This window comes from Botrytis fragariae, assembly GCF_013461495.1.
Source record: "Botrytis fragariae strain BVB16 chromosome Unknown tig00000075, whole genome shotgun sequence".
Taxonomy (NCBI): Eukaryota; Fungi; Ascomycota; class Leotiomycetes; order Helotiales; family Sclerotiniaceae; genus Botrytis; species Botrytis fragariae.
The window spans coordinates 890926-904269 of record NW_023500995.1 but is presented as its reverse complement, the minus strand read 5'-3'; the positions used below and the strand labels follow the sequence as shown (position 1 = coordinate 904269).

Sequence of the window (13344 nt, the reverse complement as noted above, 5' to 3'; positions counted from 1 at the left end):
GACTTGACGACTAGTTTGACTTTTGTGTTGTATATCTGCGGGACCATGTCCGCCAATACTATGAAGCCTGTTTTGATGTCCTGATTATGTGTTCTACAAGCAGATCATGTAAAGAACAACGACTTTCCTCGTGTATAAATATAATGCGTCAAGAGGTAACCCATTTTTTCTTTCCCAGAACATCACCTTGAACATACTACAGAAAAGAAAAGATTAGACCATCAATCATGTCATGTAATCCTGCATTAGATATGAACTCACTCTGCGAAGCTTTCGCAAAGTTGACAGTAAAAGATACGGTCAGCGCCTTCTCGAGGCTCCCAGATGAACTTCAACTTATGATCTGGAAAGAGGCCATCGCAGAGCCTGTTGTCCATGATGTGACTTGGTTAATTTCCCACCAATTCGAGATTGAGACTCCCGAGGTACTTCTTGGTATCAACTGGCTGAGCTATAATGAAGCTAAGAAGGTCTACAAGAGATTGACGCACCTTGACGATCGTGCCATCTTCTTCAACACCCAACAAGACTCAGTATTGATGATGGACGCTGTCGACTTGTTTACAGCATCGTTGTTCACGGACCCAAAAATTGTAAATTCTATCCAATGCTCTGCCAGGATTTGCGACACTAGACCCCCCTTGGTCGATATAGATAGATACTTGGAACTTTATCACGGTAATACAGGCGCTTTTCCATTCTGTCATGTGCAGAATTTCGTAGTCCAAGACCTGCAATGTTCGCGAAAGCATCGATTGCAAGATATCACGGAGCGAGTGCTCTGTAGAGAAGGACTCAGGCGATTCTTTGTAAAACAAAATCGTAAATATCGTAGAGTTATGATTCCCGAGGTCATAATCAAAGTTCCTCAACAAGGAGACAAACTGTGCTACGAATGCAAGAGGTTAGATGAGTGGTTGGCCTTGGACCAATCGTCAAGAAACAGTGCAGTTGTCGTCGTCATTGAAGGGAGAGTGCGTCCAGCAGTGTTTTTTGTATGACTTGTGAGATCTTTCAAGTATACTAAGCCCCCCGCCCCGGCCTAGGTGGTCAATCAGATAGAAAAATAGCCAAAGTAGCTTTACAAAAGTTAAGAAATGAAAGAAAATTCAAGGAAAATCCATTGACTAAATCGTAGGGTGTATCGTGATAGTAGTGACTCTACATGAACGCAAATTGGTAAGTTCAATCTGTATCGTACCTATAGCTTACCTAATCAGTAAGCATGTGACTGCTGCTCTCTCCTCAAACTATCGACATCAAACAGCAACTCTTGATACAGGACTTTCAATATGCCTTTCAATTTTAACCTATGTGTGCTCCATTAACATTCTGTAAGGATCAAAAGGATAGCAATTGAATTCAACACATGCCGAATTACTAATATTCAGGGTCCTCAACACGGTGCTTGCACCGCACCATGAGCTTAACCTACGCGAAATTTTGACCCACCAGTCTGAGCTTACCTACCTCTTGGCGCCGTTTCTTTGATCCTTAATTGTTATCTCGTTGTTCCTTACAAACGTAACAAACCCAACCAACCAAACCATCTCAATTGCAGGAGGATAGATCGAGGGCAGGAATTAATGGTGCAGTCCTGTACTATGAGTGCGACGCCGAATATCCATCGAAGAAGAAGAATATACCCCGCGGAAAGCCGATGACGATGAATGGTTATTCGAAGGGCAAAGAAAAGGAGAAGGACCGATATCTACCTGCGAGGAGAAGAGGAGGAGAATCAGGAAAATGGCTCGATGTGATGGCATACGGAGGTTCTAGTGCCCTGTTGGCTTTGATCCTGAAATATGCCGTCTCAGGTCAATACTGGAATTTGAACTTCTTCTTACTGTCGCTTCAGGTATGCTGTTTTAACAAAAGCTTCGTGGCTTGGGAAAATGCGTAAAACTGACATTGGGTTTTCAATAGTCAGGAACTGCTATCACAGTGATATGGTTATTAAAAAGGGGCGGATATTTCAAGGAATTAGCCGGGCTAGAGTTCCAAAAATTGAAGACTTGTATGGGTTGCGCGACCTGAAGGAATTGAGGATTGCAGATGCTAACTAAAATTCTGTACAGGGCTTCCTTTAGCTGTATTACTCCTCGTCTCGAATTATATATCTTACAAAGCGCTTCAATGTCTTTCATTACCTACGTACATACTCCTTTCTACTACGACTATTTTCACAGTCCCCTACGTCGACAGCATTCTGTTTGGGACACCGATTCCTCCGTTCGCATTTAAATCATATCTCCTAATATTCTCCGGCATAATAATTTCAGTCATTGCGGAAAACGCACATGCAGAAGCAAGCTATGGGGACCGACGACTCGAACAAACTTTGGAACCTCAAGACCCTGTCATGATATTATTTCTTGGATATATTTTCATGGTCATACATCTTTTATTGTACAGCACATATGAAGCATGGAAGGCAAAGATTGTGCCGAATCTCAAGTTTGGTCAATGGGATAGTATGTCTTCCCTCCTTGTAAGAACTTATGGACGGCTAGCTGACATATCTTAGTTTTCCTATATAACCATGTGCTTATATTTATCATCACATCAGCGCTTTCCTTCCTCATCGAGGATTTCTCCGACGAGAACATGAACGATTGTTTCCCATCTTCGATACGAACGTCGACTATTTGGGCCATAATTTATACCTGCTTTGGAGTCTTCCCTGTAATATTCTATTCCACCGCAATTGTTCGAAAATCATCTTCAGGTTTCCATTCAATTGTCGAAGCTTCAAGTAAAATGGCAATAGCCTTGCTAGGAATGTACATGTATTCGAATCCGATAAACATGGGCAGTGTATCCGCTATAGTGATAGGGTGCTCAGGCGGTATTCTGGGGGCGTATTTAGAAGGAAAACAGCAGCAGGATGCGAAGGGAAAAAGGGTGTTGCCTGTTTGATGAAGAAGTTTTTGAAATAGATCGTTGTACAAGAATTATTTTTGACAAAATGGGCGAGGGAGCCAGGCGTTAAAGCACGGTGTTGGGTGCGACTTGTATACTTTCAGTATAAAACCACTGATTATATTACTTACATATTGTATAGAAATCATAAACAGGGGTGATTGGAAACGGCCCAATTACTCGTATACTCAGCGCCAGATGAACATGTGAGTATCAAGGTGGAATGATTGGAAGTAGTTACTAGGTATCTATTCTGTGCGGGCATGAACGTTTGTTTCATACCATCCATATTCGATGGCTGGTCTTTTTCCAAGATAACAGGACGAATATACTTAGAGCTGAATGGGAAACAAAGCACGAAGTTTCAGAAAGGAAAAGAATGCTGGATTCCATTTATTGTTCGCCCATATATAAGAACATAGTTCTCAGTTAGACACATAGTAGAAGTCTTACTATAGTATGCAAAATACCTCCTCTGCTACTTTTCCTCTCCAACTTTCATCTCACATAATCACCGGTACCTCGCTAGGAGTCTTCTCGAGTCGATGGAGTTAGGTTTCTCGAAACCGGCTCGAGAGATATGTCGTTTGTTTTTTTCCTTCTCATTTGATGAGGGTTTCCGGTTACATAAACCGTTTCCAAAGGAAATAAAAATGGGTTGAGATTTAAAGTTTAGCATGTAGTTCTCTGATGTTGTTCTGTGATACCAAAGAGTACGACCAGGAAAGGACCACCGGGATGGCTGATACCCCTCTGAAAAGCTTACCACTTTTCCTTCTATGTATTTTTCAGTTGATTGCAGTGTACTTGTAAGTTCTTCCCGAGTTAGTGGGAGGTAATGAAGTTCTTGAGGTGCCCGGCTGTCATTCTATATTACCTCGTAATTGTATTCACGATGCAAAGGAACAACATATTCTGCTAATCACACAGAGGTATACGTATATTCTCCATATCTATATAATCATCCCATCACTTCAAACACAACCAAAATGAAAACACAAAGCAACGCTGAATCCCACGAGACGACAACACACGATAGCGCAAAACATTTTCGCGGTACAGTCGATCTCAGTCCAATACGCCAATCCCAATGGTGGCGTAACAGCACTTCCATTGTTCGAATGCTATCTCCTTAGATAAACTCGATATGATGAGCGCACCAAACGCCATGGGGTATCCAAATCAAACAAAAAATCATGCAACCGTACCTGGCATTTCTGCCTTACTTTCCTCCACTGGAATCTCTGTGGGTGAGACCGCAGCTGGTTTGTCGTTCTTCAAGGCATCGACCTCGAAACTTTCCATGGGTCGCAAGCCCCATCTGTTGAAGACAACAGAGTCGACTCCCCATCCAACGGCGGGTGTTGTTAACATTTTCTCACCGGTGAATACAGCGTTGGCACCGGCCATGAAACATAAAACTTGTTGTTCTTCGCTCAGTTCCCCTCTTCCGGCTGCCAATCGTACGATGGTTTTCGGCATGACAATTCGAGCTGTTGCTACCATTCTCAACATGTTTTCAAATTCCACCTTCTTGTTTCCTTCCAATGGAGTTCCTTTGATGGCCACCAACATGTTCACCGGAAACGATTCTGGATGCGAAGGCAACGTAGCCACCGTCTCCAAAAGTCCGATATGATCACTCTTATTTTCACCCAGCCCCAAAATTCCCCCAGCACAAACATTAATACCCGCTTCCCTCACGTTCTTGATTGTATTCAATCTCTCATCATAACTTCTCGTTGTAATAACTTTTGGATAAAAATCTCTTGACGTGTCCACGTTATGATTATAAGCAGTCAAACCTGCCTCCTTGAGTTCCTGAGCTTGCTCCGCATCTATCATTCCAAGGGTAACGCATACTTCCATGCCCATGCCACGAATTTCGCTAACCATTGTTTTAACATTTTTGAGATTCGTTTTACGACCGCGCATATCGCGCCAGGCGGCTCCCATACAGAAACGGGTGCTGCCATTGTCCTTAGCGATCCGGGCAGCGGCGAGGACGGATTCAACGGATATCATTTTGGAAGCTTTGAGGCCGGTTTGATAGCGTGATGACTGGGCGCAGCTGGGGGTTGGAACTTAGCATTGTGGTCTAATGAATAGCGGACAAATACGAGACGAAATGAGGAGATACATTCATCCACATGGATAGTGTAAAAGAAGACGACGGTGATAACACATATGAAAACGAGGTGAAATGAAAACAAACTCACTAAGAACAATCCTCCGAACAACCACCGGTTTTAATGTTCAACAGAGTACACATTTGAATGGCTCCAGGTATGTGAAACTTCCTATGCAAACTTCCTGCTCCCCAACATAACTCCATTAATGGTTTATCATAAATCGTCTTAATTTCTTCTCGCGTCCAGTTAGTGCGAGGCTCAGTTGCATTGAGAGCTTCTTGGTAAACATCTTTTTGAGATGTAACAGTGTTTTCCGTAGTTTGGGGAGGAACAGATGATACAGTGCCGTAGTTTCTGGAGTTCAGGGCTTGAAGACGGAGGGGGAGAGAAATGGAGGGGAGCTTGTGGGTGTTGGAGCGGAGGGGACGAAAGAGGGTGGCCCGGAGGATTGCCATGATATTGGAGTGAAGTAGAGAGTTCACGTAGGTAGACACACTCTTCACCTTCTTCTATGAAGCAGGTAAATTAACGCGGATTAAAGAAGAGAAACCAAAATCTATGATAAATATCTACAACTTCCAAATCAAGCTACTATCCAATAGATTCATCGCCATTACTACCTAAAATTTAGCTAAACCAAATCGTGACTCAACGAGAGACAAAAAGGAAGGAGACAAATCAAACCTCGAAACCAAGCTAAGTGAGGGGTTTATTTACACAACTCATTCATGTAACCCCAGATGATCCAGCGGGGCAGCTCAACAAATTATGTCTACGGGAATTGTCCACTTGTCAATCGTCTCACCTGATTGGCGGGGAAAAGCGAGATATTCCCCGCTGTCACGATGTGAAGGTGGATCGGCCCGTGCAGAAGCTTGGGCTGAGTGATCCTTGGCATTGCCGAGGTAAGAAATGGAGAAGATCTTCCGGATATCGCATCGGCGTTTGGAGTAGCACCGAGAAGTTGAACTCTGTTATATTGTTGGGAATTTGATGGATAGTTGTGAGTGATTGATTGTTCTTCAGATGGACGTCAAAATAGATTCTTTTAGCAACAAGGTTACGGTACCAGTGAGAAAATACTAAGCGAGAATGAAGTAGTGACAATCATGTGTGAGCTCCGAGGCTAAAGTTCGTGGTGATAGCATAGCATTGGCGTTGAGACCCGAGTGACAACTGGTAGATAGGAAGTCTTGGAACTTTGATTATCCGTTGGCACATCCTATTAATTACCCCGTTGAAGATGTTCACAAATTTCTTGGGATGTTTTAGACCTCAAGGTATTTTCCGCTCTAGAGTTGTGTTGTCCAGTAGTTTTGTTTCGGAAAAGAATGTCTGGTTTGATAGCTGATTCTAGATGATGCTTGGCTACATTCCTGGTTTCTTTTACTTTACTGTATTGTAATTTTACGTTGTTGTGTGAAAGTTTTAATCTTGGACTACGACGTGGTTTCTCCATGCGGTAGACCTATAGCTTTGCTCTCTCTGTTGGAGTCTTACCCTTGAAACTTGCACCCAAATCGGCACCGTTGATCTTCTGAACAACCACTGCTGGACTAGATATGGGCGGAGAAAAAGTCTCCAGGGTCTCATCCATCTGGCCCTTGAATCTCTTTTCCATTACCTCAATCCACTCTTTAACACACTGTACCAATCCCTCAACCTCTTCAAAAGTATTCCCAGCATGCAAGCAAACCCTGACTCTTTCAGTTCCCTTCTTAACCGTTGGACTCATTATTGCCCGTACGTTATAACTCGCTTTTTGACAAAAAGCAGCTAGATCCTTGGGTTCAGGTGTTTGAAGAGAGAATATGGGTGTCCAGTTTAGATCCTCGGCGTATGGGTTGGAGTTTTGGTGCTGCGGTCTGAGGTAGATAGAATGGGGAAGTTGGGAAAGTAAAGAAGTGAAATAATGTGAGAGAGAACGAACATGAGATTGGAGGGGAGCTGTGGAGGAGGACGAAAGAAGAGAGTAAGAGGCGGCGATTAGGAGGAGAGAAGGCGTGGAGAGAGAGGTACTATAAATGAGGGGGCGTGCGTAGTTGAGGAGGTAGTGACGTGTTAATGTGGTAGTTAGGATGATAGCTGTTTTTTATTTCAGCATATTCATCATCATGTTGCGAAATTGAGTGTACAGTGAGAAATCCAATGAAAAAGCGAGATGAAGAACATACCGCCATTTCCCGCGAGTGCCTTTCCAAAAGTGTGTAACCTCGCAAATATCTTTTCCTCCAGTCCTAGTTCACAAACCAGTCCCCGTCCATTTGGCCCATAAACACCAGTCGAATGTGCTTCATCCACCACAATATATCCTCTTCCTCCTTCAGTAATTTCCCCTAACCCAAAAATATCCTCGACAATGTCTACCACGGCGCGCAGAGGACATAAATCTCCATCCATACTATACAAACTTTCCACCGCCACGAATACGTTTCTCTCTCCTCCTTCTCGTTTTACACTATCTAGAACCCTCCGCAAATCACATGCATCATTATGTTCAAAGGCAATAAATCTCCTAGAACGTGATCCTCTCATTCCTTCATGCACACTAGCGTGGATTTGTTCATCGTAGACGATGACATCTTCTTTTTGAGGAACACAGGCAAAAAATGCAGAATTAGCATCAAAACCTGAGTTGAAGAGAAGAGCACCACAGCCAAGATGCGGAGAGTGATGGAATGTAGAAATTTGAGATTCAAGATCAAGTGCGAGGGCAGAATTGCCGGTTAGAAGACGGGAACCCGTACTACCTAAAGTTGGAGGAGTTGATTTTGAAAATGGTGATGAACTCTCAGAGTCAGATGTGGGAGGTGTTAAATGAGATCGGAGAAGTGAGAGATATTCATTATGTAGAAGTGTGGATGTTGAGAGTGAGAGAAAATCATTAGATGAGAAGTCGATTGGTGTAACACCAGATGTAGTTTGCATAGTAGATGGTAAAGATAGATTTCGGAGCGAGGATTTCAGAGCTCGGCGTTTGAGTGCCGAGGTCATCGATTCTTCCAGTGTAGGCATTTTTGGTTTGCTGTAAGATAAATGTATGATGTGTGATTAGAACTGTGGTAAAGTTGTACAGATAGATACAGGTAAAGAGATAATAAGATTTGATTCGTGAGTCATGGCCTTGAGACTCGGGTCCGTTGTTCAAAAATTGTTGAAGTATTGCCGAGAGTTCGTTTTGCATTAGCTGGTGACATGCTGTATCCAGAAACGACACATTAGCAGAATTGATGAATACGTGCCAGCATGGATATTTCCCGCAGATCACATTAGCATGGGTTTAAGCTATTGTGGAGATAACTCAGGGGTAAGTAGGAGGATTGGAAAATCGGATAAACATCTATTAGTCATTTATGCAAGCGACCCCACCATGCTCTACTCACCCCTCATTGTTCGAATTTCAATCAGCGATTGACTCAACTCCGAGCTTCTTTTCACTTGTTCGACTGTTTCCTCCCCCTCCCTTTTGTCAAGATGTATAAACCACCACCCTCTCTCCTTTCACGCTCGCTTCCTGTCTATCATCTAACGGCATCCAACACATCTTTAGGGAAGACTATCTTTTCAACACTTCTCTGTCGACAACTGCTCGCCAAAAAGCAAATCCCATATTATTTGAAGCCAGTTTCGACAGGACCATTGAGTGAAGCTGACGATGTACATATTGAGAAATTTGCAAAGGGTTCAAAAATAGCATGCTTATTTAGATATGGTGAAGCTGTTAGCCCGCATATAGCGGCAAGGGGTGTGAAGGTGTGTTTAGTAACTTTCTTTGATAATCAGGAGGGGTTCAATTCGAGTCTCATTTTAAGAACCTTGATACTCTATGTCCACATAGTATTGTGTGATCTTAATCGTTGGAAAGAATGTATGTTCGAGGAATTCTCCTTCGCTGACTGGGACACACGTGCAGCCACCAAATGATCACGAGATTGTTACAGCAATCTCAAATCAAGTTCAGAAATGGACAAGAGGTAATGAAAGGAGAGGAGAAGGAATGATCATAGTGGAAGGTGCTGGTGGTGTACATTCGCCAACACCTTCTGGTACAAGTCAAGTAGACGCATTAAGACCTCTGAGGATGCCAGTATTTCTCGTTGGTGATCCGAAATTAGGCGGAATTTCTGCAACAATTAGTGCTTGGGAGAGTAAGTGAACTTTTCTACACAGATAAAATATCAAGATAACTGTAAAATCATTCTCGAAAATCGTGCTGGACTAATGATGAGATAGGTTTACATCTCCGGGGATATGACATAGACTCCGTCTTGATATTTCAGGAAGAAAAGTACGGAAATTATGCATATCTATCTAAATACTTCCAAGAAAGAGGTGTAAACACAACAGTTATCCCGCCTCCACCAAATCAGTTACCAAATCTCCAGGAAGATGAAGAATCTATGTCTTCTTACTACTCGAGTGTTGCTCAATCCGGCGAGATTGAAGCTCTACTAGAAGCTTCCCATCAACGAAACATATCACGAATTGAAGATTTGGAACAGATGGCCACAAAAGCTCACGAAAAAATCTGGTATCCATTCACTCAAATGAAGCATCTCTCAGCGGATAAAATACTTCCAATAGATTCCGCATACGGAGATTACTTCCAAACTCTGTCAACCCAAGACGCATCCAAATCTCAGGAGCCAACCCGAGAGAATCTCCTTATACCCACATTAGATGGTTCAGGATCCTGGTGGACCCAAGGTTTGGGCCACGGAAATCCTGCCTTGTCCTTAGCCGCAGCCTATGCATCAGGTCGTTATGGACATTGCATCTTCGCATCCACCGTTCATGCACCCTCTCTCAAACTCGCTGAGCACCTTCTCACTAATCTCAAAAATCCGCGTCTTTCTCGAGTCTTTTACTCTGACAATGGTAGTACCGGCATGGAAGTCGCTGTTAAAATGGCCTTGACTGCTACTACTAAACATTACCGTTGGGGAAATAGTCCCGAAAAGAGTAGAGAGGTGGGAATTATCGGACTGAAAGGTAGTTACCACGGAGATACTATCGGAGCTATGGACTTGAGTGAAGGAAGCGTTTATAACGAAAAAGTACATTGGTACAAAGGAAGAGGATTATGGTTTGACGTACCAAAAATCTGGATGAAAGATGGTAAATGGGTAGTCTATGATGGAACTGGCCAGAAAATTGAACAGACATTTGATGAATTGGAAAGTGTGTTCAATTCGCAGAGAGATAATAGCAAGCTGAAGAAAAAGTATGAAGAACATATTTTGGCTGAACTTCGAAAGGCAAATGAACAGGGAATGAAATTCGGTGCCTTGGTCTTGGAGCCGATTATCCTCGGGGCAGGTGGTATGCTATTTTGGTAAGTCATGCATTAATTCTTCGGCAAGCTCTTTTCTGACAAAAATTGAAGCGACCCCCTTTTCCAACGCACCCTAACAAACGTCATCCGCGAAATTCCTGAACAACTACTCGGTGAAGCCAATCCTCCTCCTGAAGGTTACAAGTCCTCCCCGACCCGATGGACCGGACTTCCCGTTATCCACGACGAGGTATTCACAGGTCTCTACCGTCTCGGACACTTCAGTCCGTCTACACTCTTACACACTCACCCAGATATCTCAGTTCACGCCAAGCTATTAACCGGAGGTCTATTACCCCTTTGCACAACCGTCGCTAGTGAGAGCATTTATGAAGCATTCCTCGGTGACGAAAAAAGCGAAGCACTTCTACATGGACATAGTTACACCGGTCATGCCGTCGGTTGTGAAGTCGCACGTGTAGGTCTCGAAACCATGGACAGATTAGACAGCGATAAAAATGGCGCATGGGAGGGATTCAGAAATGACTGGGACCCCGAAACCAAAAAATCCGTTTCTAAATCTGCCATAAAAATGGATAAGGCACATGAGAACAACCAGGTCTGGAGTATATGGAGTAAATCTTTCGTCACCTCTATCTCTCACCTGGAATCGGTTGATGGAGTGATTGCATTGGGTAGTGTATTAGCCATCACTTTCAAGGATGAGCAAGGAGGAGGCTACACGTCGAGAGTCACAGAAGCAGTGAGAGAAAGTATGTTGGATGGTAAAGTTGAGGGCATAGATGGGGAATGGAATATTCACGCGAGAATACTGGGGAATGTGGTGTACCTTATGGGAAGTCAAGTCATGACTATGGATCAGGTTAAGAGCATTCAAGATAGATTGGGAGGAATTCTGGGGTTGTGAGTTAAGGAGAAGCAAATTGGAATGGGTATAATCTATTTGAGCTAGTGTTCAAATCACAACTATAAACTTCAGATAGATTGGAAAGTCTTGTTGGAACATATAGGGGAATCAAGTACTAGGTAATGCTGTATCCAAAATCATGTTTGATGGATGAGGCGATCCTTGAATCATGTGGCACGAGTTGGATCTTGAATCGTGCACTGGCGGCTTACGTAGATAATACTGACTGAGCGAGTATATGGATCGGTTCAGAATATTGCAGTCATGTAGACTGTGATACATGTCTATCTGTAGAACATAGGACTTGACTACTCGAGCAGAGGATGTGTCTTTGGAATGAGAGTGAGGTTGGATGTAGCTCGGAGATGCGCCACAGTCCAACTACAGTACATCGCATTTTCATTGTCCACCTGACGAAGAATATCTATGTACTATTGGGAATTATGGTCAGGATAAAATTGTAGTAAGAGCATTCAATTTTGCCTCGGATATATCCAGAAACCATTGGTAACAGATGAATATCTAGGAATTCCATATGAATTGCATGTATTCAATCTGAAGAATCAACTGAAGTCTAGTGTACGCTTAGCCAGATCAAGTTGTGGTAATGGCAGGGATTGCTAGGCCTTCTGGGTTTGAAGCTTTTAAACGATGAGCAACAACACCATAATGTACCTGGTTATTACAGGCTGACCTGCGAATATAACATATTCCTCAAGAGGGCGCGATCGCAAACGAAATATGTATCGAGCTCAATGTCCACTACGGTACCCAAGTCCTGCATTATGTCTTCTATCATATCATCACGTATGATTTTGAAGTTGGTGACTTGGCTGTTTTCCATTCGAAAGGCAATCATTGCAGCCTCAATTGCCGCTTGTGCGTTAAGTGAAGTTGTTCCTACCTCAACTTGATACATCAAGTCCAGTGAGTCCCAGCCTTGCAGGTAAATGAAAGCAGAGAAGGCAAAGTTTCTATCGTGGTAAGTGTCATCATAGGAAATATCTCTGCAGTTCTGCACTGAAGTGACGAAGCAGTCAGGAATTTGCTTCATTAATGAGATGAAAGTGGAGGTTCGTAGCGTCGCGGTAATTTGAAGGACTATCCGGCCATTAGTCATTGTACCAGCATTCGTTACCTCGCTATGACCCTTACCTTTCATTATGTCGTACATCTGAAGGCCTCCCATCCAAGAGGGCTGTGCATCGATTATATCCCAGCTATCATTGCACGAAAGATCTGGGCAACACTTCACTCACCAGTCTAATCTGATGCTTATGTGCAATGGATTCGTAACTCCTGGCTCGCAAAAATTGCGTACGCTAGCAGCGAATAGACCTCCAAACATTGCGATTTGTAGATAGGGTAACATGGCTATATGTTCGGAATTTACTATGCGATTCATTCGTTGCCAGTGAACTGAAACAAGTGACCTGAGAGTGGACTTCCGATCAATCAGGTCGCAGATCTCGTCGAGGGTCAGCTTTCCCCTCTTCTTGCAGAGCTCGAACAATCCAAAAATTCCTTCTGTTCTGAAGGATTCATGAAATTCAATACGATTTTCTGCTGCTGTGGAACGCAAATAGAGTCAGTACAGACTGTCGATCATACAGCTTCGAGTCACATACTCTGAACAGCCCATTCACCAATTTGGCGCGCGACACCAGCAATGAGGAAATGAGGCTTGGGCTCAAATAGTAATCCAGGTAGTGGAGGATGCTCAGTGTAGATATTGTGCCTAAAAGTGCCAATAATTAGTCTTCATGGTCATCCATCTGCAATAAATATATCTAAAGTGAAGCTTACAAAGTTTTACAACTGAACGAAAGATGAATGAAATCTTCAATGATGTCGAGATAGTGTGGAAGAAGCAACAGAAGATCAATAGAGTCCTTTAAGAGCGGGAAGCCGTTGGCTTTACTCAGGTCTGTCATTGTTGCTGAGACTCGACGGGGGTGTTGGAGAACTGTTGATTGGTTGTAGAGGAGAAAAGGAGAGATGGAGAATTTGTGATGGCGGATATCTTAAGTACTTCATTCGACTGATACACAGGGGAAACTAGCTCAAATCAGTGCTAGTAAGAGCTC

The 13344-nt window shown here is 43.2% G+C and overlaps 5 protein-coding genes across 5 annotated transcripts; 2 read left to right on the top strand and 3 right to left on the bottom strand.

Moving 5' to 3' along the window:
• Nucleotides 1-227: 227 nt before the first annotated feature.
• Bfra_005765 (putative gdp-mannose transporter protein) lies at nucleotides 228-2919 on the top strand (the record flags this gene model as incomplete). Its single annotated transcript, XM_037336142.1, has 5 exons — nucleotides 228-974; nucleotides 1562-1858; nucleotides 1927-2017; nucleotides 2079-2474; nucleotides 2528-2919. 5 exons carry the CDS (start codon nucleotides 228-230, stop codon nucleotides 2917-2919), a joined length of 1923 nt encoding a protein of 640 aa, XP_037191352.1.
• Nucleotides 2920-4116: 1197 nt separating this feature from the next.
• On the bottom strand, nucleotides 4117-5509 carry Bfra_005764 (putative biotin synthase protein; the record flags this gene model as incomplete). Its single annotated transcript, XM_037336141.1, has 2 exons — nucleotides 4117-4993; nucleotides 5142-5509. 2 exons carry the CDS (start codon nucleotides 5507-5509, stop codon nucleotides 4117-4119), a joined length of 1245 nt encoding a protein of 414 aa, XP_037191351.1.
• A 1013-nt stretch (nucleotides 5510-6522) lies between these two features.
• Bfra_005763 (putative 8-amino-7-oxononanoate synthase protein) lies at nucleotides 6523-8069 on the bottom strand (the record flags this gene model as incomplete). The annotated part of the gene is made up of 2 exons (XM_037336140.1): nucleotides 6523-7139; nucleotides 7229-8069. The coding sequence occupies 2 exons, from the start codon at nucleotides 8067-8069 to the stop codon at nucleotides 6523-6525; spliced, it is 1458 nt and encodes a 485-aa protein (XP_037191350.1).
• A 459-nt stretch (nucleotides 8070-8528) lies between these two features.
• Bfra_005762 (putative onanonoxo-7-onima-8-eninoihtemlysoneda protein) lies at nucleotides 8529-11257 on the top strand (the record flags this gene model as incomplete). The annotated part of the gene is made up of 4 exons (XM_037336139.1): nucleotides 8529-8807; nucleotides 8968-9202; nucleotides 9288-10389; nucleotides 10441-11257. The coding sequence occupies 4 exons, from the start codon at nucleotides 8529-8531 to the stop codon at nucleotides 11255-11257; spliced, it is 2433 nt and encodes an 810-aa protein (XP_037191349.1).
• Nucleotides 11258-11939: 682 nt separating this feature from the next.
• On the bottom strand, nucleotides 11940-13191 carry Bfra_005761 (uncharacterized protein; the record flags this gene model as incomplete). The annotated part of the gene is made up of 5 exons (XM_037336138.1): nucleotides 11940-12358; nucleotides 12413-12477; nucleotides 12517-12826; nucleotides 12886-12995; nucleotides 13064-13191. The coding sequence occupies 5 exons, from the start codon at nucleotides 13189-13191 to the stop codon at nucleotides 11940-11942; spliced, it is 1032 nt and encodes a 343-aa protein (XP_037191348.1).
• Nucleotides 13192-13344: the final 153 nt, after the last annotated feature.